Source organism: Embiotoca jacksoni, unplaced genomic scaffold (assembly GCF_022577435.1).
Source record: "Embiotoca jacksoni isolate LCO1_2020_lvr unplaced genomic scaffold, fEmbJac1.0.p SCAF_1, whole genome shotgun sequence".
Taxonomy (NCBI): Eukaryota; Metazoa; Chordata; class Actinopteri; family Embiotocidae; genus Embiotoca; species Embiotoca jacksoni.
In genome coordinates, this window is record NW_027185229.1 from 24,012,012 (window position 1) to 24,034,237 (window position 22,226).

The 22,226-nt window shown below is 40.7% G+C and overlaps 1 protein-coding gene across 4 annotated transcripts in view; it reads right to left on the reverse strand.

Annotated features, from left to right (window-relative positions):
* LOC138197873 (metabotropic glutamate receptor 4-like) overlaps positions 1 to 22,226 on the reverse strand; it is a 174,148-nt gene that overhangs the window by 124,643 nt on the left and 27,279 nt on the right. For all 4 annotated transcript variants that reach the window (XM_069148903.1, XM_069148894.1, XM_069148886.1 and 1 more), the window contains one exon: positions 4,584 to 5,631. In XM_069148903.1, coding sequence (XP_069005004.1) covers positions 4,584 to 5,147 — 564 coding nt within the window. In that variant the 5' untranslated portion in view covers positions 5,148 to 5,631. The remainder of the gene's footprint in view (positions 1 to 4,583; positions 5,632 to 22,226) is intronic.

Sequence of the window (22,226 nt, forward strand, 5' to 3'; positions counted from 1 at the left end):
CGCACCGATTAACTTGCCAAACGACTAGAGAAATGCCATGTGAGAGTAGCGTAGTAACAGCACAGGTCAGGATCAAATGGAGGTATCAGTGTTTTGTTTTTCTTTCCGAGACCATTAGAAATCACAGGTAGATTATTTACAATGTGCAGATGCATAAACAACACTTCAGTGGGTCAGCTTCTGTAGGTCTAATGTGGAACTTAGAAACAAGAACATGAACTAAGGGTAAGGGAAAATGTCAGAATGAGTGGGACGCGTGTGATCTTGCATGAAAATCCTTTTCCTCCTCTAAATAGATAGTTTTGTACTCCTCTCTGCACTCTTTACTACAGAAACTAGCCATTCAGTGAAAGTGAGATGCTCTGTCCAGCCAGCAGTAAATGGTAATGTTAGTACAAGGAGCCAGTGAAATGCTTTTCAGTGAGCATTAAAGGCTAGAGCACTCTGAGCTTCTTATTTCTAGGTCACTGCCTCTCTATTGTTCTACTCGTGTGCGCCACAGAATCAAACAAATAAAATTGAAAAGTATACTTTTTCTTTCCATTGCGCAAGAGCCAGACTTTTTGCAATGTTTGGGTTGAGAGAGGAAATCCCTTTCAGGACCTCCTGCTGAGCTAGAGATGTAATCAGGAAGGACAGACTCTAGTGTAATCTCTGCTGTAGGAGATGTGTGTTAACTTTGTGAACACATCTGCTTTGCAAATGAATAATGTAATCATCCAACATAGACTGTGATCATATATTATCTTTTCCCCAAATGCATGTCACGGCAGCTCCCACTTCTCAGCTGAACTACCGCTAAAATGTTGTTGAGCTGCAGCTCCTGGTCCCTGTGTTACCGTTACATAAGGTTGTAGTAAAATATTCATCAAGCTGCTCTGGACCACATCTGTATGCAGCTGAGTACTGAGGAAACACTTTTCTGTAAACCTGCTAACTACACCAGGGTGGCTGCTGCTGCTGCTGGCTTTAAAATCAAGCAAGTGTGCTCGATTGCTTTTATTTAGGGTTGTGTGTTGTGTTCATATACGCAAAGTGTGTGTGTGTGTGTGGTTGTACAAGTATGTACTCAAGCGTATGTCTACATGTCTAAGAATCAGCTCGTCTTCATCAGCATGCTGAGCTGGTACTCGTGTGCATGCATTGCCTCCATTTAAAGCAAACATTTATGTCTGGCCACAGTGCTGGTAGATGCGGTTGTCCTTCCTCCCACTGCATGCTAGATCATGCAGCAAATGATGTCTCACTGGCGCAGAGTACATTATGAGACGGCCGTAAAGTTAAAACCTTCCGGGGCCACAAGCCGGTCCATCAGGGCCGGGGTAACCAGCTGGCACCTGGATGACCTGTGGATCCCTGGGAAGTCGTAACTTGAGGCCCCGCCTAAATGACCACACACCACTCTCCATTATAGGTTTACCGTTTAATCTATGTTACCGACCAGACTACTTTACATCACGTCAACAAGCTCACTCTCTTTTTTGATTGTTGTAATGACCGCTATTCAATTAGGGTGGATGCTGATTGATTGGCCACAGCCGTGGAAAGAGTTTGATTTTCAATATTGCGACCCCGAAGCTCAAACGACACTGACTGAAGATGAACTGGTGAAATACCACCATGTTGATCTACTCAATCAGCAGTCAAACTGGATCTGCTTTCTGAACTTCCAGCTGTCTAACTGTACAAAAGCAGGAGAGGGGAATGCCAATATATACGTTGAGGATAAAGAGAAAAGAGATCAGAGAAATCCAGATCAAATATGCAAGGACAACGCTTACGTGTATTAATTAAGATGGAGCGAATGCTGTGCTAATGACGAAGGACTTGAGGCTTCCTTCCGAGTGGGCTCAAGGTTGCACTGCAGGAGAGGCTCATTACTGTGGCCCACACTGACTCTTACCTGTGCGAGTGCACATATAAGCATTTATTATGAGTAGCAGACAGAGAGAAATATAGAGTTCATTCATAGGGCTTTGTATGCCCGAATACATTTTCTACGAGTATATATGAAACACGCCCATGCATAGATCCATTACCACGCTGACAGAATAAAAGACTCAAAAGTGCATACATTAAAATATATAAAAGATGTACAAAACCTTGTTTTAGTGGGCGAGTTCTGTCACACTGGATTTTCTCTGATTAACGCCGTGAGCTGTGACAAGTATACATCCCGTGTGGTTTGTAACACTGTACAATCAGGGAGCTTATCAAATAATACATAGACTGCAGGCTGGTCCTGTGGAGTATTAGACTAACTAATGTATAAAGATGCATAAAAATTAAAAAAAAACAGTCTCGTATTCATCTCACCAAAATATTTAATTGCACCCAAATCAGTTTTCCCAGATCCACTCGTTGATTCAGACTTTATATTGAGGTTATTTAACAAAGTGAGTCCTACTTTTGGTTTTCCACTCACATGATTTTTTTTTTTTTTTTTTTTTAAATAAATACAACAGCAATACATTTCACCTGGAATCATGACTCATGCTGTAGTATTCATGGCTTCTGTCCAATTACACTGGAGTTCTGTACACCTACAAACAAGATACCCAGTGCTAAATTTGTAAATCAGGAGGTCCAAGAATACAGAGAGGGAGCTGCTATTGTGGGACAGGGCGAGAGAAAATGTTATGGAATGCATGCTTGGAGCACATTGGACAAAACCAATAAGTAATAACTGTCGTCACAAACAAAGCATCATCTACTCATAATTATCACTTAAAATCAGCATGGGGAAGCACGTTGAAACAGCTGTTTTTAGGGCTTGCGGCTCTCTCTGTGCTCCTTCACTTCCCCGTCATTTCCTTTCTTGTCTGTGGATCGCCACAATGGGAGGAAAAAAAGAATTACAGCTGAAAGTTATATTTGCCATCACAAAAAGCAAGCAGGCCGAGACACTGAACTACGTCATGTGTTCCATCTGTGTATCGATCTCCTCCGCTCCGTTTCAGTACCATCACAGTGCAGCACCAGCACACAGCAACGGCCCTGTCCATGGTTCTGAAACAACACCTAAGCAAGGCTTACATGCATCGCAGCTAATAATTCTGTTGTTCTTGACATTTTTCTATAGATACAGAAAGCTTAAACCAAAGGGGGGGGGGGGGGGGGACATCTCACATGATAATCGAGCCCAGACTAGACAATCCATGTACATATCAGGTTGCTGTGCTGCTATTATTGCTGCCTTATTGATCCGCTGAAATTACTTGGGCCAGCTAAGGGTCCAAATAACACATTGATTTGAGGGAATTCACCAAATGTATTTGTCTTTTTGACATTTTACCAGTTTCCTCCTTGTTGCTGAGGTTCAAATCATTCAAGGCAGGCAAGGAAATGCTGTTTTCTCACAATGTTTTTTTTTTTTAAAGAAATAGCATGTGACTCCTGCTCCTTTGCTTCCTATTTCCATCCAGACTCTGTGTAGAGACAGTGCATTTAAATAATGTCCAGCAGTATGCTTCAAGTTGAATCTGCAGCCCCTCTACTGACAACTGTCAACACTGATGGCCTCTAAAAAGGATGTAATTATATTTGAAGTGATGCAGTCAGTAATGTGAGTGTCCTGTGTTATGAGTATAAACACAAGGCCTGTTGAAGTGTCCTTAAGCAAGACACTGAATCAGCTGCAGGGATATTGTTCTGTGACTGAGCAGACCTCTGACATTGCAGTACTTTTAAACAAGACTGGAGGAAGTGCTGTTTGGATTGGACATGTACTTTTGTGCATGATCAATGTGATGTTAAACTTTAGAGTCAGGATTGTCACAGAGCATTTGAAATACTATTTGAAGCCGTTTTGTAAATCTGAGTGTTGACCAAGGAGTCACTTGTTTTAATTATCACAGAAATTAAATAAGCTACTACCTCGCCAGTACCAATTATAGAGATAAAGCCATTTCAAACACATGATAGTACTTAAATTTTATTTTTTTAAAGATTCTATCTAAAGTAAAAACAAAAAGGTGTATTATTCTGCTGTGAGCCGAGCGGTGAATAGCAATCACACCTTCAGTAAAGAAGAAAGAACTATTACGCCTGCCATGTCTGACTGGCCGCAACATAAAATACTGTACGTGTTAAATAATCAATAAAAAGTCCCAATGTCCATGAAGAGAACATATTGTTTTCCATAGTGTAAGCAGATGAAACACCACACTGACAGAGAGAAAGGCTATGTGGTAAAAATGAAAGAAATCAAGTGTGTATTGTAATAGGCAAAACCTCTCACTGCTTAGCAACCAACTCCTCCGGGGCAACAGTAAGAATGATGAGATTTACCAAGGGATCTCCTCTCTAAAGTGTCCATTGTGTGGCAGCAGATATCTAACGCATATTGTTCTCTCACACTGCTCAGCAGCTCGTGCTGTTTTTCAGCCAGCGTTATTAATTATTCAAGCAAATACTGTATATAAGACAATCAATACACCAAACAATATCACAGTTTTCCATTTCATGCAGACTTTCAGTATTCAACATCAAGCGCAGCTCCAGTTCTCGTCTCTGCATTTGATTCATACCAACAAGTGAACAATCAAGCCAAATTTAAAAAAAAAACAGTGCTGATATCTTACCTTGAACAGGCGTAGTATGTTGGCCACCATGATGGACACAGAGCTTGAGGAGGCTCCGATGACGCCCACCACCCTCTCAGGTTTGGTGATGATGGGCACGCCCCCGCTGAGACATTTGACATCTGTGCCGTCCTTCTCAATCAGAGCTTGCACGAAGGTGAGCGACTGCTCCAAGGCGTGAGTGTCCCTGGAACAGGTGTCCAGGATTCGTGCTCCCAGTGTGATGTTAGGCAGTAGATTATTGTCATTATTGATGCGGTCAAGGGCAAAGAGCATTGCCTCCAGTCTATGTATACCCTTCTCCTTTTTCAGCTCCCCACATGGCTTGCCATCGTGGCCCCTAGCATGTACTGGGAAGAGCCCACCTAAGGAGATATCTCCGTCGATGCGGATGGAGTTCAAATGTGTGTGTCCTGGCCCTTTGGGTTTGGCAGCCTGAGTGGCCTTGAGGGAGCTGTGGAGAAGCAGCAGCAGCAGCGGCAGAATCAGGTTGTTTCTTTGACAGCCGGTCCGATCCGGTCTACACGCTGGGTGCTGAAACATGACCACAGTCCAAGCACACATCCACACTGTACAACCAAAGCCAGCAATCAGAAAACAACAATGGCCAGGTATTCTTTTATGATGGCCAGAGGGTTAATTGCAGTACCTCTTGAAGCAGTTGGCACAGAACAGGCTTCCTCTCATGTCTCTTCTCTCTCCCAGGCATTCAATTAATGGAGAATATGAGCTTGGCTCTTTCACAGGATGTAATCCTGTTCTCTTCTCTTCTTTTACTCCCTCACTCCATCCTCTGACCACTGTGATGGGCAGCGGTTCTCGTGTCTGCTGGTATTCACTTGCCTACGGAGATCCTTCACTTGGGGCATTAGTAAGAACAAAGGTGAGCGATAAGCTTTTTTTTCCTCGTTTCCTCCACCCTCTCTCCGTCTCTCTTTCCTCTCCACCTCAATCAGAAGTTTTTAATCTCCCCTTTCCCCCTGGGCAGGGATTTGGTATATGTCAGAGCCCTCAGGCCTGCTTAGGTCCACAGGCTTCGAGTGAATTCCTGAAAGATGAAAAAGAGAAGAGAAGTGAGACAGTGCACAGAGAAAACAGGAAAGAGGCAGGGGGATTTGTATTGGTATGAGTTTTTCAATACCTCTTTTTTTTGCTTAACTTTTCTGTTTCTGCTCCCAAACTAATTTATTTCTCTGATACAGTCTGCCTACATCTGCCATTTCGAATTCAAAAGGTTGCCATAGGCTCCCAAGGTTGACAGGGCTAAGAGTCAGATCCCACATGCTTCATTTTCACCCATCAACCTTGTCAGCAGGCACAATCAGCCACTTTCACAATGCTGTGACATTGCCCATGTTCTCTGTCAATTTGGTTAAAATCAAAAATGTAAAAGTACTGACTGTTTTATGGTTGATAAACACAAGACTGCTACCGGCATTGGCACTTAGGCTGCGATTCCGTCTCAGTACTTTGCCGAGAAATTATAATTTACTCGACAACGTATCACTGTTGTTGCCACATTACAGACTTCTTGAAATCCTGTTAAATGATTAGAAACATTAAGGGAAGTTAATAAGGACTGAATAAGCTGTTGACAAAAGTGCTCCTTGTGCTGAATGGACCGCTCCAGCAATACCTTGGTATCTCCACAACAGGCACGATCAATTACATATATTAGATAGGAATTTATATGTGGCCTGTTGCAATTCACGTGTGAGTGTTGAAGTAGGAAGAGAATGTAGGTTTAAATAAAAATTGTGTTTTTAAAATTCTGTATTATGTTGTGTGGGATGTTGTATAAAGCATATTGAGTTTACCCGTGTATGAATTGTGCTCTACAATTAAAATGGAAATCAACTGACTTATGTAGGGCTGTGCCTTGCAGGGTTGAAACGACATGCAACAAACAACTGGAATTAAGACCTGAGAAATTAGTCTGCAACTGTATGAGGGTGGATCAATAAGTCCAGAGACTGCTCCTGTTGCGCGGGAACGGTGCGCGCAGGCAGCACAGAGAGGCTATAACTTTGGGAGTAAATACCTCAGGTGTCGTCGCTTGAAGAAAATCAGCCCCCGAGTTACACAAGCTTTTGTGAGCAGTGATCTGGATGCATCTGCAATGTTTTACACACCTGAGGAGAGAAGTAGCCGGAGCCAAATGCGGTGAGTAGGGGTGGTTGGGGCCGACGACAGTGTTGTTGAGACCGAGAAGCTTGTGCATTTTTAACGCCCTGTGAGCGGGGGGAGTTGTGATGCTGGAGAACCGAAGCTCCATCGCACCACAGTTCAGGTCATTTGTTTTCCTTCTGACTCCAAGAGACAAATTTATGCAGCAAAACCCTGTGACTGTAACACAAAACACCACCTGGTTGCACACCTGACCTGGTGCACCTTTTCTTTTGGTGTTAAATAGTGAAGTTCCACACCTCTGCAACACGAATGTCACGCAAAATACCAGCCCAGGCTCGTTGCTTTATTGCCGTAGGCTTCCTGAAGCATTTCAGGGTTTGACACAACATTTGATGTGCTCACTGGTCATGTCCACCCGGACCACTGCTCACAAAATTGAGTAACTCAGGTGCCGATTTCAAACTAGCGACGAAACTTGGAACATATACTCACGAAGGTTACAGTTTCTCTGTGCCCTGTGCACGTCACAGTGCTGTACACAGCGCAACAGGAGCAGTCTCGGAACTTTTGATCCACCCTCGCAATTAAGCTATCGCACAGGAAGAGCAGCTTTAATGTCCAAAATTTGAAAGAAGAAACATTTCAACCTTAAATCACTGCATTCCACAAGCTGACTCTTGCTTCTAAGCAGTCCTTAACACAGCAGATACTTGGGCTTATAAAGTTTACCATAAAGTTTTATGCATACTGATCCCATTAAGAAAACAGAACTTTGAGTCATTTTCATCTCTTTGAAGGGAGCGGTACCTCGCTGCATTTGATTATCGTTTCACTGCTGTAAAGGGTTATTAGATGCAAATTCTATAAAGATTCAAGGCTTGACACACTTGTCTGGTACATAATACAGATTTAAAGATAGATTTTGAGTTTATAAGCACCATCCTGTTATGCACATGTACACACTCTGACACTATTATTCCCTAGGTTCTCCTTTTTCTGCCTGGGACTCAAACATGCCAGACAGGCACACAAAATATGCCACTACAAGACACCTTGTAGGTACATGTCTACACCCCATTCATTCCTGGAGTTGTAATGGGCTCTGAAGGAACAATCTGCCTGCACACAGTCACAGAATAGGGCTGTAGACACCCATTTTCCAGCGGAGTGGGTTGAGCTCCTAGATCGGCAATGGCTGAGATTCATTGAGAGCATATTGGAAGTGACAAGGTCCTTTGAATACACCCAACTATCTCCTACTGAGTGAGAAGTAATTTTTCAGAGTTGATTCAATGCAGGTCCACTTAGACTGCCGCAGAGAAGATGACAACTGGAACGCCAGCCAACTCACCTTAGGCTCCAAAAGCGAACACAAAACATGCAGCAGCATATCTGACATTAGAGCAAACACCGAGAGGAAAGGAGGGGGAGCTGCTGCTGCCAACATAGCACAGTGTAGAAAGAGAAACAGCTGTAAACATTGAACAGTTTGAATAAAAAGCTGTTCTGCAAGGCTGCAGATTTAAGACAGACGTCATCATGCTCCATGTTTGTACAAAAGAAAAGCTGCTGGGGTGACAGCTCATATGTGTCATCCAGGCTGAAAGACGCCATTCAATCTGTAGGAGTATCTCATGTGACTGAACGAAAGAGATCTTACATCTCACAAGATTACATGAAGCGGTATCGTGTTAATCAGCTCGTTTTGTCTCATTTCAGTTTATGATCTTATGGTGTTTCCTCTTTGAATATACTGAAGATACGTAGGCTAATTCTTTCAGTACTTTGAAAGATCTCAGAGCATGCAGGTCACACTGGCTATACTCTAAATTAATCATCCAAGAAACTATCTTCACTCAGCTGAAACCTATGAATTCTACTTTAATGAAGCACCGGGGTTAGGACAGACCACCTTTTAGACCTTTATTCAACATGACATTTAGTGATTTAGTGATTCAAATGAAAGCGCAGCATTACACATTATCAGCGCTTTTAGTGAATATCTTATTTCCACAACTCGGCTGTATTATATGATTTTTTTTTTTTTTTTTTTTTTTTAATGTAATGCTGTGGCTTATATTAACAAATCTACTCATGGTTTGCTTCTGAGGAATTGCAATAAAAAAAACTCACAAAAAAAGCAAGTTACAGGGGCCCTGGTGAGAAGACACAATGTGTGTATATTCACAGACGAGCTATTAATGGTATAACTCAATTAACTTCTACAACGCCGACTTGAGAAAAACAACAAAAACGCTTGGCAGCTACAAAATGTCAAAGACAGCTGCGGGAATTACTGGAGATTTATATCAGGGGAACAACCTTTCCCCAGGTGCAAAAACATATTTTGGAATAGAGATGCGACGCATTCATTTCGAAAGGCCATACAATAACCTTCAGGCAAATAAGGGTTTATTGTTACATGGCCTTGTGAGCAATGGCAGCAGCTGAATCCAGAGTAATGCCTTAATTCTGCACTGTCCAACTTTTTTTTTTACTTCCTGAGTGTCTCTGACTGAGATAATAACAAATAAACAAAGATTTTAACGCGCAAGAAGCATAAGAGCATAAAAAGACATAGCGTGGGTGTTGTTTGACATTGTGCCTAATCCTGTTTCACCTATACATCTGGTACCAAGACTGGTTGTGCACAAACAATGTTGACAGTGTTTGAGATGTATGTTGATATAAGTCTAAAGACAGAACCTACCATATTGGCCCATATATAAGATAACTATTTTAAGAAAACGACACACAAAAAAAAACCTTATTTAGAAAACAATTTATACATTTTCCCTATGAGTAATAATTTCCATTAATCCATGGCCAAAGAGTCCTCAGACATGAAGCCTTTTCTCTCATAAAAGTAAAACTAGGAAGAAAGTAATCGATACATGGCGTATATGTATAGGTTGTCCTATCAGTCACATACTCACACTCTCTCCTGCCAGGCTCTTGAAGCAGTAAGAATCATTTTCTGACACTTATCGGACTCATCATCTGCTCATCCTCTTGGCTGTTTGACAGATTTTTTTTTTTCCCCCTGCTCACTTCTGCAGTAAAGATGTCAGAAAACGCCATGAACTCGTTTTCCGGCATCATTAATTTATGGCCTCCGTGGCAGCAAAAACACGTGACACAAGACCTCAGAATCTCCTGTGGGTTAAACTGAGCTAAATAAACATTTTTAGAGCTGACTGACACTGATAGACAAGGATATACACGGGTTGGACACAGCCCAGCAACAGAATACAACACTCCCAATAAAAGACTGCGTTAAACTGGTGCGTTCAAAATCAATATCTGACATTATGAATGCGTAACTGCCTTATTCTTGGAAAAAAAAAATACCCCCACTTGTCAAATCTGACTTCCAGTAAAAAAAAAAAAAAAAAAAAAAAAAAAAATTTTAAGGCAAACAAATACTGAACCCATCCTACTGCTAAAAACAGAATCTATTTCCACTGAAATATATGCGTTCTTTCCGCTCTCCACAACCTGCCTGCCCTTACAAATGCCCTTCACCTCAACAACGCAAGATGTTTTCTCTTTGAAGCGCACGAATGGGTTAGAAGACCTGCCGCTACACCGTTAAACTACGTCACAGGTTGTTTTTTTCCCACTTTACATCAGAAATTGCACAGCTCCAGCCCAAGCATTTTACAGTCCAATCAGTACTGCAAAAGGAACATTAAAAGTACAAACAAGGATACAAATGTATATTTATTTCTGGCAGATTATTCCCCTCTTCATCTTCTGAGACCTGAGCAGCTGCTCGATGGCCGAGCCAGCCAGGGGAAGTTTTAGAGAGGCTGTAGCTCTGCGCTCACAGATGGGCAGGAGGGGCTCTCTAATTGACACTCTAGCATGTTGATGCAGCAGAGCAGATCAATAGAAAGGTAGAGGAAGGCTGGAAGTGAATGGAGAGCTGGGCTTAGCTGCACACATGAACTGGAGAATGTGGGAGAAGCTGCCACCACTGCATGATTCTAATGAAAGAAAAAAAAGACGAAAATGAGCATTCAAAAAAAATGCATCGATAAGATGGATCAAACTTGTAAGTGATCTGGGTATAAAAAAAAAAAAAAAATTTAAGCAGTAAAAGCAATAAATGGCATCAAAATTTGTGCACTAGATTGGGGAAGCCACAATCTTTCACTGAGGTGCCTTTCAGCACTACAACAAAGTACTTCCCATCTCAACAATTCTGTCATTTTTCAAAAAGAAATGAGCAACTTAAATGTATTTTTGCATATCATCTTATGCATTAAGTTCTGAGAACATCCTGCAAAATCCTTATTATGCACATAACATGGTTTTGTAACAGGTTTCAGATGAGGAATTTATCAAGTACAAACATTTCCACGCTGCACAGTCGCTACTAAAGTATGTGCATGATTTTGACAAAGTAAATCTGTCAAGTTTTCACCCGCCTCCATGCGGCACTACAGAAAAGATCTTGATGAAAAGAGCTTTTATTGCCAGCTGTCAAACTGAGCATTTGAGACAAAGAGCAATCTTGATACCCGTTTGTGTCACACTTCACAATAGCAAGAAGCCTCCACTCGCTCAGATCTGTGCAGCCTGAATGGGTTTTTTTTCCTCTCTAATGTCGGAAGCTTCAGCCGAACGTTGAAGTTGAAATGACAGCTAAAGCTTTCAATGCAGTTGTAGTTTCCTAAAATTAAAAGAAAAAAAGAAAAACTCATATTTATTCCATTTTAGTGTAAATACATTTTTGATTTTATTTATTCATACTGCACCAAACCACGACATAATTCATCTCGTGGACTTAACACAGTAAAGTTTTTACTATTTAACAATTCCCAAAACAGCTTGAAGGAAAAACTTTCTTTTAACAGTTTACAAAGGGCTGTTCAAGAATTTGGATACAACTAATCAGTAATATGATCATCTTATCAATCTTAATGAAAGTGTTTATTTTGCAATAACAATCAGTAAATTAATGGCAATATTAGCACATTTCCACAGTACACTCATTTGGGGAATCAAATTTCAGACTTTTAATTAAAGATTTTCTGTGTATGGAAATTCAACACAGGCTACCACTTATTATTTCTAGACTGTGCAATTAATTTACCGGTGAAGATGTCAGACAATGTCACCATGTAAGAGATATTCCAATGTCTTTATGTGTAAGATGCTCTTTTTCATTTGGGTATTTCTTTCTGGCCAAACTGCATGTTGGATAGAGTCTGTCTATACATTTTTGCTGTAATGTTCAGTGACCATTATTCCGCTATTGATACCCATTTCATACTGTGATTGGCAGCAAGAGGAGGGCAATGCAACCCAATGTAAACCTAAAGCCCCACCGTGAAAGGATTTATTTATCGTGGGGAGGTGGGTGATTTAAATATTACCCACCCTGGTCTGTGGCTTTAAATCAGAAAGGAGCACTTGTGTGAGTAATTTTACCCCCCCGCCCCAATGACAACAACCCAAAATGCCTCGTAAATTTTGAAGTCCACCCAGAATGACAACCTGGAATTCTAAAGTGAAGAAAAGTGAGCTTTTTCGCATTTTATCAGCACAGTGCTGAATTTGGCTTTTGTGTGAAAATGGAGGAGGTCGAAAACGTTTTAACACCAACACAAGGGGGCTGTTTGGAAAGTAACACAACAATGGAAAGAAATCAAAGCAGTCAGAGGAGTCACATGATGCGAGTTCACGACTGGCCAGTTATAATGACAGCCACATGTAGATAATGAAATTCTCTTTTGAGCCCGTTTTTTTGAGCCAGGTTTTAGCCTGTTTGTGTACATATCGTCAAGTTAGCACCATCACATGTTTTCCGAAGTATGCATTAGTGGTCCCTGTTTGCAATGTACTCGTGAATATATCGCTGTATTACTTTGTTACTGAAGAAAAGTAAAAATGTGATAACTGCGATGCCACTTCTGTAGCATCGTTCGGATCAGATTTCTGAAGAGTTATACGTGTTTATTTGGGTGTTTTGGTCTGCACCACTGAATCTCCACATCCATTACAGAATATAATCCTGTTCAGAAATACAAACTGAATTACAAGATGCACACGACAAGCTAAAACCTGAGTGCTTTAGGTTGCATACCGCTTTGTTGCAAATATTGTAAACAGTGAGTTTCCAGTTTTAATCCTGGCCAGCCAGGCCTTTCCTGAATGTCATGAGGTACAACATAAACAATGGCACTACAGCCCGGAACCAGTAAAGGTTTATGCAAGGCAAGCTGGTTTGCCCTTCACTTGCCTGTTTAGGCCAGTAGAGGCCAATCAGAGTCTACAGCAGGGTCATGTTTAAGATGATGTCGTTGAAATGCATCATAATTCGCTGAAATACACATGGGGAAAAAGAAGTCCACCCTCCCTACACACAACCAAGCCAACCTATACAGCAGGGTTCCCACATTAACCACCTGGTGTGCAGACATATGCTTCTGAACACATTATTAACCTGTGGTTGACCTCCCCTGAATGCAGCCATATTTTACTGAAGTGAATCACGATGCAGTTTAGAGTTTGTGGGCGTTTTAGTGTCATAACTGGCCTACATCTGAAAAATCACCCTTGTGGAGAGCAGCGCGGTGAAACACAGAAAGAGAGGTGGTCGAGACTCGGGATGTGTTTGACGGGCACCTAAGCAGTCCGTGGGCGAGTAAGAAAGTTCAAACTAAATGGTGTTGTGACTAAGTTAAGGACAGAAAGCTTTGTTAGCAGTTGTGTTGAAGCTTTTAAAGGGTAAGCGAGCGGCGTAACTGTGCAAAGTAACATCTAAAATGTAATATTCGGGTGTCAAAAGGCGCAGCGAAAGACCCAGGGTGTACCGAGAAGTAAGTACTGTTGGTGCAGTGAAACGAAAAAGTTTGACCACACACCTGTCTAAGTTGCACACACGGCAGTTACTGAGTGGTGACAAAATGCCCCCGAACCCGCATCGACCAATACCTGTGAGGCGTTTAGGGAACAACAGTAAATTGTAGCGCCTGCTAATATTCTGCATGTTAGCCATCTATGTAGCTCCAGAGAATAACCTGGTTCCCACTCTCCCCCTCTAACTGCACGAGTCCCTGTATACACATCAGTCACAGGTCGCTCCATCGACAACCACAAAGTGATTCTCAACCTGTGGGAAACAAGGAAATCTCTCAGCATTATCTCAGTTCTTAACAGTTCATTATTAAGGTAATCAATACTTACGGAAGTTCTGTTCTTATATTAAAAACAACCAAATCTAAATAGAAATTCAATGATGTATAAATTAAATGTAATAAATCACTCAAATTTGTGAAGAAAGCATTATTTTCCCTTTCTGGCTGCCAGGGCAGTGAAAATATACCAGGGGCCAGTAAAACTCTGACCTACTGACAAAGTGGGCCAGTGGGGGAAAACATTTTTACATTGAACCCTGATGTCATTGCCCTGCTCTCTTTTCTCACATTTCCTCTCTATGTAGTCACTATTTGAAAAAAAAAATCCCCTCAAAAAATGTCCAGATCCACAGGGAATACTTTGTCTGTCCCCTATGTCCCCTTGCTAATGTTAATCACATCTCAAGAGCACAATATTTGTCTGCCTGGAGATATTGTTTAAATTTGACACCATTTTCTCCACTAGGTTTATAAAAAAATAAAATAAAAAATGCTTTGAAGAAGTAAGAGAATCTATAGAGGTTTTGATCAATGAATGATCGTAAAAACATTTTACATTGATCGACTAATCAGTTAATCAACTAATCGAGTGTAAGGGAGAAATAAGTCATCTAAGAAAAAATAAAATGCTTACAACATTCATTAAAAGTGTATTAACATACAGCTGTATTGCTTTGCATTAATGGGATCATGTCCAGAATGACGCATGAACTTTCACTTCACATCACTGCCCCGGGGGTCCAATGGGAAAAGCATCTTACAGAGAAGAAATGATTGAAATGATCCCAATCGCTCCCCCTTGTCATCTGATGTGTTTTGTCACCGTTATATATAAAGGGAGATGGAAGCTGGGAGCCTGAATATCTTAACTCTGGGGCACATTAATTACAGAAACAGCAAAATGCAGCTGACAACCATGATTTATTTAGAACCCTGATATATGTGGTAAATCTTGCTAAGACATGATATTATGCAATAGCTGACTGTGGCCGTTTGATTTCCCTTCACTGAGAACCCTGAGGAAACATGGGTGTAATTTATCTCTTGAAATATCAACTTTCTGACAACCACACCAGAGAGCCGCTCCATTTCTGTGCCAGCTACAGAAATTTTAGAACATGCAAACAAGGCTTGTTACCACGAGGCCATCGCTGAGCTTTTCCAACACAGCGAATGTAATGTGTTGTTTTGAAGATAGTGTAAGTCATTTGGACTACAAGGTTGAAAGCAGGGGGAAGCAGAAAAGGGGCCAGTGCTAAATATTTTGTTTACTTGCACTGGATGCTTTTCCGTGCAGCCCTAATGGAGGACTAAGATCACTGAGCTGCATCTAGCAGGAGATAAATGGACTGAAATGTGAGAACAAGCCCTGATTCTCCTGCCCTGGAAGAGCAGAGGCAGAAATCTCTCACGCTGCTTAAAAAGGGTGAAGATGCTATGAGGGGAAATCATCGGGGAGTCAGAAAAGCATATTAAAAATTGTTGATTTCACATTCGCTGAGTGACTGATTCAATGACTATCATTGTGCTGTAACAATGAAATACACCCCCACAATCCTCAGTTCCCACCCTTCATCTTTGCAGAGTCTTCTCCTTTATTCAGTCTCCTATACTCTTGTTTAGGTTTTACGTTTGAACAAAAAAAAAAAAAAAAAAAAAAGCAGCAGCTCTACTTGGTATTCATCACAGTTATCACCTCTCCTCCCTATAAAGCTTTCAATTCCTACCTATCATCACATGCACATCTCGGGGCCTGGATTGAATATGATTCAGAGGGCAGGCTTGAATGTTGAATCTGCGGGTTAAAATATATCCAAACATCTTGGTCTCTCGAAGCCTCTGGCACTAGAAGCTGCTCTCTCACTCGCTATGTGAGCCTGGTTAATGGCCCGATGAAAAGATGACATGAGGTGAACCATCTCCAGCCTCCTGTTGACTCTAAGCGATGTTCGGTAATGATGCCTAACACACTTCATCTTGCAGGTCAAATACACTTTTTGTTAACCCTGTATTTTTGAATGCCAACCATTACAGCTTAGTATTTACAGAGCTTGAACTTGGAGACAGACTTTATCACAAGCAATCACCGTCTAGCTTTTCCTAGAAAGTGTGAGTGTGTGTGTGTGTGTGTGTAAGGTGGTGGGGGTGCTGGCAGAGTGACGGGGTCACAGTCGATACAGAAGCCTGCTACTTCTCAGACACATCGATTGATTTACTGTATCTGCAGAGCTAGACCTGCCTGCCTGTCAGGATTAAGGAATTATGTCTTATCAAACCTGTGCCCCTGACAGACCTATTTCCAACAGAATCATTTGAAGCTGAAACATATGGAAAACCGAAGCATATCAGCAACAATGAGCGATTTGGAAGTGCGACGTGTGTTCGGTAGATTTTTCAAGATGGACAAGGAACAAGGTGACGAACAGTCAGACAAACATCATGCCTGAGTGACAGCCGCTGTTGAAGTCACCCAGCCTGAAGTCTGGTTATTGAATCTGAACGCTATCCAGTCTTTTTATCGTTTGAGAAAGAGCAGCACCATCACCTATACAAAACTGTACAAACACGTTTAATCTAGTGCAGCTAATACAAAATGCATAAGGCCCAGGAACTCCAGGGAGTAAATCCTGACTCTGAAGGCATCTTTTCTGAGTGCAACTCCATAATCTCCACCACAACCAGACTAAGAAACTTTTCTATTCCAGTGGATACTGGATGGCCTGATTATGTGGAAATCCAAGTGTCTGCACCTGATGTGTATTTGGGAACACACTAGAAGGCTGCAACCCAGCAAAAACCCTGAGACAACAGGGGAAAAGTTAACAAACAGCCTCATATATTCTCAAAGTTAACAACAAGGCAGTCACTGGACTGTCATTTCTGCAGCACAGCAAGAAATAAGGTGGAATCCTGCAAAAATGGCAAAACCAAATGTGGTCAAATCTAGCTTTGGTCCAACTTTTACAACTTTGGTCTAGCAATTTTAATACAGTTCCCTGCTGAGGTTATCCCACAATCCTTCACTACAAACAATAGAGTCTCATTAACTCCCTATTTAAAGGATACTTAAACAACAAGGATATGATTTAAAATAAGGATCAAATACAAGAGAAACAATGCAAATATCATACAGCATCAAGCCTTGCAAGCTATGCAGCACCGCATAGTGTAGCAGATCATAATTCAATAGCAGCTGTATGGTTTAGTAAATTCATCAAAGCTAATTAATGCAACCATTTTGAGCAATTACATTTTTTTTTTCAGCAAAATGGACCAAAATCTCTTTCGTTGACTGTATTTTCTGTCCTCTGTGACATTTAACTAAATAATTTTTAAATTTTTAACAAAGAGCAACCTGAAATTTTCTTTTTTGCATCTTTGAACTTGTGACCGGGATCTCTTTTCATTTTCAGACATCTTATAGATCAAATTAAAGCTTAAAATAAGAGTTTCAGCCCCACTAAACAGTCAAACCATATGACAAACCACGCAACGTGTATTCACGTTTAAACGCTGACGTGCACATTAAAGGCGATCCAGCTATTAGACGGCTACCCCGCTTCCAGTACGTCACACAAACAAGAGAAAAGACATTTCGCTCACCAGCGGTTTGAAGATGAAGACTAAGTACTTTGTGTCCGGAGTGCAAAGGTTTGGCTTCACTTTTTCTTTTCCCAGAATCCTACTGCTTATGGTTGCAAAGATTAGTTTAATGAAAAACATGTGTTTTAATTACTAGGTGCACCTGGCTTCCTCTGGTTGGACATGTTCGCTTTACAAAGCAGTGACTGACAGTGACCATTCATTTCCATTAGAGGGCGCTGTTTTCATCCCAAACAGAAATCAATTAAATTCCATTTAAAAATGGCAATGTATGGCATGTATTGTGCCTGTAGCACCACAGACTTTTGTTTTGGTGCACTCACTGCTAGTGCCCACACAACGCATGTAAATGTTATTTCATTGTAATTTGAATCGATTTTACACCTGCTCAGTCGGACTAGAATCCATCACCACAATCCCATTGATGCAACCCTCAACCTCTTCAGACTGTCTATAGTGTCCAGTGCATCCCTTTGCAAACATGTAATGGTAATCAGTTACACCATTTAATATGCACTGACTATAGTTGTGTGTAGGACTGTGTATCGATCAAGCACCTGCAGGTGCATGTAGGGAATCTTTTTTTTTATACATAATTGATTAAATTATACTGCCAGCATATGAGCATGAACAGCTGTTCCCCAGCTTGAAAAATGCACATACCCTCACTGGGAATTATTTTCTAACTTTCTGTGAGAACGTGAGTCTGGGTTTCATTTTGTTTTTCAAGAGCAACCCTCTTATTATCTGTCAAACTCTTGTTTGGATCAAAGGCAAACAAACTCAAAAGTAAAAGTTAGCAGTTACAGCCCGGGGGTCCTTTGAGATCTGCAGCAGATGTTGGCAGTGTATGGATGTCTTCCAAAGCTGCATGTGGGAATGGGCACTCACCATGAAATGCATGGTCAGTGTGTAGGTTGGGTAGCCTTCTGTTCATCAGCTGTAGCCAACCAAACATGCAGCAAAAAGGGAAACTTCGACAGTGTCTAAGGCGCATAGTGGATGTCATTGTTACAGCGAAACAGCTACGGCAGTCTTTGACAGGGTTTGTCAATACAGCCTGAGAGATGTTTTAGTGAAATGTGACAGTAACTCTCCCAGACTCCAGCTCAATTCAAATATAGTAAAAATAGATAGTGAGAGTTGTGGGTTGCAGCAGAAAATCCTACAAGTGAGGGCAGCTGCAGTGTAAAGAAAAAGGCCCACATGCAGTACCTGATGACTTATTGCAAGCTACTAATGTAAGTCAATGACTATTGGCCTGGTTGGAATTTGACGTGGTACAGACTCCCGACAAATAAGAGGACAAGAGACAAAGAGGGCAATGAAAAAAAAACCTAATATCAGAACTTCCTAACATATCAGCCAACAAGTAGGAATAATGTGGAGTTGTCTGATTTGCACAGCCCTATCGCAGGTCTTTACAAGTATGTAATTGCTATGTGACACTTTGGGAGACAGCCCAACAATGCAATCTCACATAAGATTATCGGAAGGGAAAAGAAGGGGACATTGTTAGAGGAGGAAGATGTCGCTTCGAGAAAATAATACTGCCTCTTGGTCTGCATTCATGTCACAATTCAAACATCAGTTTACACTGCCATCCCTTCACAAGTTGCCCTGAACACTGTAACAAGTCTTCAGGGGCAGGAGAGAAGGATGTCACTGACAATTTTATAGAGCATGAAGCCTGACTGCTAATGAGGGTTTTTTTTCTCCCATCAGCAAACATAACAAGTCATTCCCTGTACAAAGATAATTTATTAAAAGAAATAACATGCAGTGTTGTTGATTAAAACTGTATTTGCGTTCTCGTTGCTATGCACAGCTAAATCGACTGATATTAATTCTTCATTTTTACTATCATCACTTTAACTTTGGTGTTGCAGAATTTCGCAAACACTTGGCATTGTTTTGTTTTAAATTATGCAGCCTCTGTGAAACATTTTTCATATTTTTTTTCCTGTTATTTAAAACATTTTTGGTGAAGAGGTATACTTTTGATGGTGCTTACAGTTCCATCCCACAGTGGGAAGTGGACATCTCCACTTAATGAGGTGCTAATTAACTGACATAACCTTAGCAACTAATTCATGATTATTTTTCACATTCATAACGTCTAACAAAGATATGTTTGCAATTCCATTTGGAAGGTGGCTCCGTTTTGTCAGTATCTGAGGTAATAACTCAACAAGGAAATTATTGTGTCTGGAAACCAATCTGATTTTAAAAAGTTAGTGCCACTTGTAAACTACATTCAATTGGTTGAGATTAGTGTAGAATTTTAACTATACAAGCGCATCAACTATGTTCTCGCATTCACATTCAAAACATGCATGTGAATATTAAAACTGCTTCTCGAGCAAAGAATTGGGGCTGATGAGATATGCATAAATTCATGAACAGGTGTAATTTGTTCTGTAAAAACTTGAAATGGCCTTTTAGCACAAAGTTAGAGTGATTGCAAATTACTGCTAGTGTTTACGTTTAAAAACAAAATGCACACAATTGCACTAAGAACAAGTAGACAACAACTTTGTATGCAGAGTTATACCTGTCATAAAAGATTTCTGAAACAAGCGCCATGCTCATACAAACAAAAAAAGAAGAAGAAACTGTAAAGTTTTTACAGATTTACTTTGAATAACTGCCCTGAATTCACAAAGCCATATAGGTTATAACTTTGTCTGTATGGGAAACGGGCTGTGCAGAGCTCCCCAGAGAAACTGTGAGAAAGGTGGCACAGTACATGCAGTTCTCCTGTTCTCGCACTAATATGGTGAAAGAAGGTTCAGCTTCCTTTGAGCCACAGTTTATTTAATAATGTGTCATGACTGTAACTCACATCATCACTATAAGAATATTCTATAATAAATAGTAACATGTATCTCCTGCGGTGTTGATGAGCTACACTCTACGGAGTTTAGGCACATCTGATAGCATGCTCATATTCATCAGATATGAGGTTTATCATGTTCAAAATCGTATTTAAGTATAATCAATTAGGCATGCTAACATTTGCTAATTAGCAGTAAACACAAAATACAGTTGAGTCTTGTGGGAGTTTTGCTATAAGTTTTGCAGTAATGATTTAAAGTTAAACTTTTGACCGAATGGGTGTTGTGTGGGGGGCAGAAGCCACAGAGGGTAGCAATTTAGGAAGCTAACGGGGGAGCAACGTAAATGCAAAGGCACCGAGGAAAAAGATGAGGCTGTTGGGAAGATATATTTTTTTCCCTCAAACGTAGGCTATAATCTAAGAACACAGAATAAAAATTACAATATATTAGTTTAACATCCAACAAAAAATTAACTTCCATGGCCTCTGCCATTTCCGTAAACTTCAGCAAACACGTCACAACTTGTGAACTCTGGGTTTATAGAAAAATAAGAGTTCTGACGTCGTGAATACCACAAGAGGGGGCGATGACGCAAATACAAACACAACGGACCGTACACGAGAGAAGACAAGGACAAACACAAAATAAAAGTAACTTTCCAAATAAAACAGGAAGCATCAAGCTGAAGTAAAGAACAGAAAACAGGTTCAAAACAAAGAGAAGTTTTACTGAATACGTGGAAAAATACGATCCATTAGTGACAACAATAAAAGTCAAAGAGATCACCAAAGTCGGTTATTGCTCTCTGGAGACCATCAACTCATCAAGATTTTTCAGCAATTGATTGAAATTTCCACCAGGAAAACCATCCCCAAATTTAGCTGAGAAACTATAAGGTCAAAATAACCAACAATGGGGTCAATCGATAAGAGACACTTGGGGGGACATACAATAATTCACCACATCTTCATCACTAGGCCGGAGTGAGATTTTGAAAACTCCAGCAAAAATGGACATTATTACATCTGTTTAATCAAAACTGTGAGTTAAAGAGTAACAGCCTTATAATAACAAGTCTTAACTGCAACTCTACTAAATCTGAGGTGACAGAAATGAAGCACAACAACACAACATCCATTTTAATCGTAGTACTAGGTGGCCTCTTCAGTGAATGGGCCATTTCTAACCACAAAATGGGAAACCTTGTTTTGGGCTACACAGGGAGGCTTACCTCAACCAGGATTACCACGGTGCCGTGAGAAAGGAAACAAAGATGTTGTGCTGTTATTTTAAACCCATGCATTATTAAAATGTATTTTGAAATGGTACAATTTTCTGTAATAACAGGAGGAAAAGCTTTGGAGTCCTTCCAGTTGGTTAAAAACACTAACATTTTGGGATTTGAAGGTTGTTACTAGCATGCTGTTACTAGTAACAACATGTTATTATGGTCATTTCAAAGCCTTTTCACTTCTTTTGTTTGTTTTTTAAATGATCTGAAAATAAAATTATATCAGGTTCACCAATCGTCCCTTCCTCTTGTCTTTTCTTACACAGTGCACCGTCGAAGCTTATAAAATACCCAACAGGACAACAAAGGAAGGGGGGGGGAGAATCTGTGTCGTTAAACACTGTGTGGTCAATGCCATAGCGATTATAGATACAATTATTTTAACGTTAAAAAGGGAAAACGACCTGCAGCATCATCATCCTGCTCTTGACACCAGCCAACGGAAGCACAGCGGAAACAAAGCAAATCCCAAAGTCCAAAGTGCCAGAATTAGTGATATAAAGTTTCAGGCTATGAAACCTGCTTTGGGTAAAAGAAAAGGAAGTGCCAGCGACAGATCGCTCTTCTTCTAGTAGTCATGGAGATGGTAGTAACTTGTCGTAATGTCATGGTTTGATGTTGCTCATTAGTC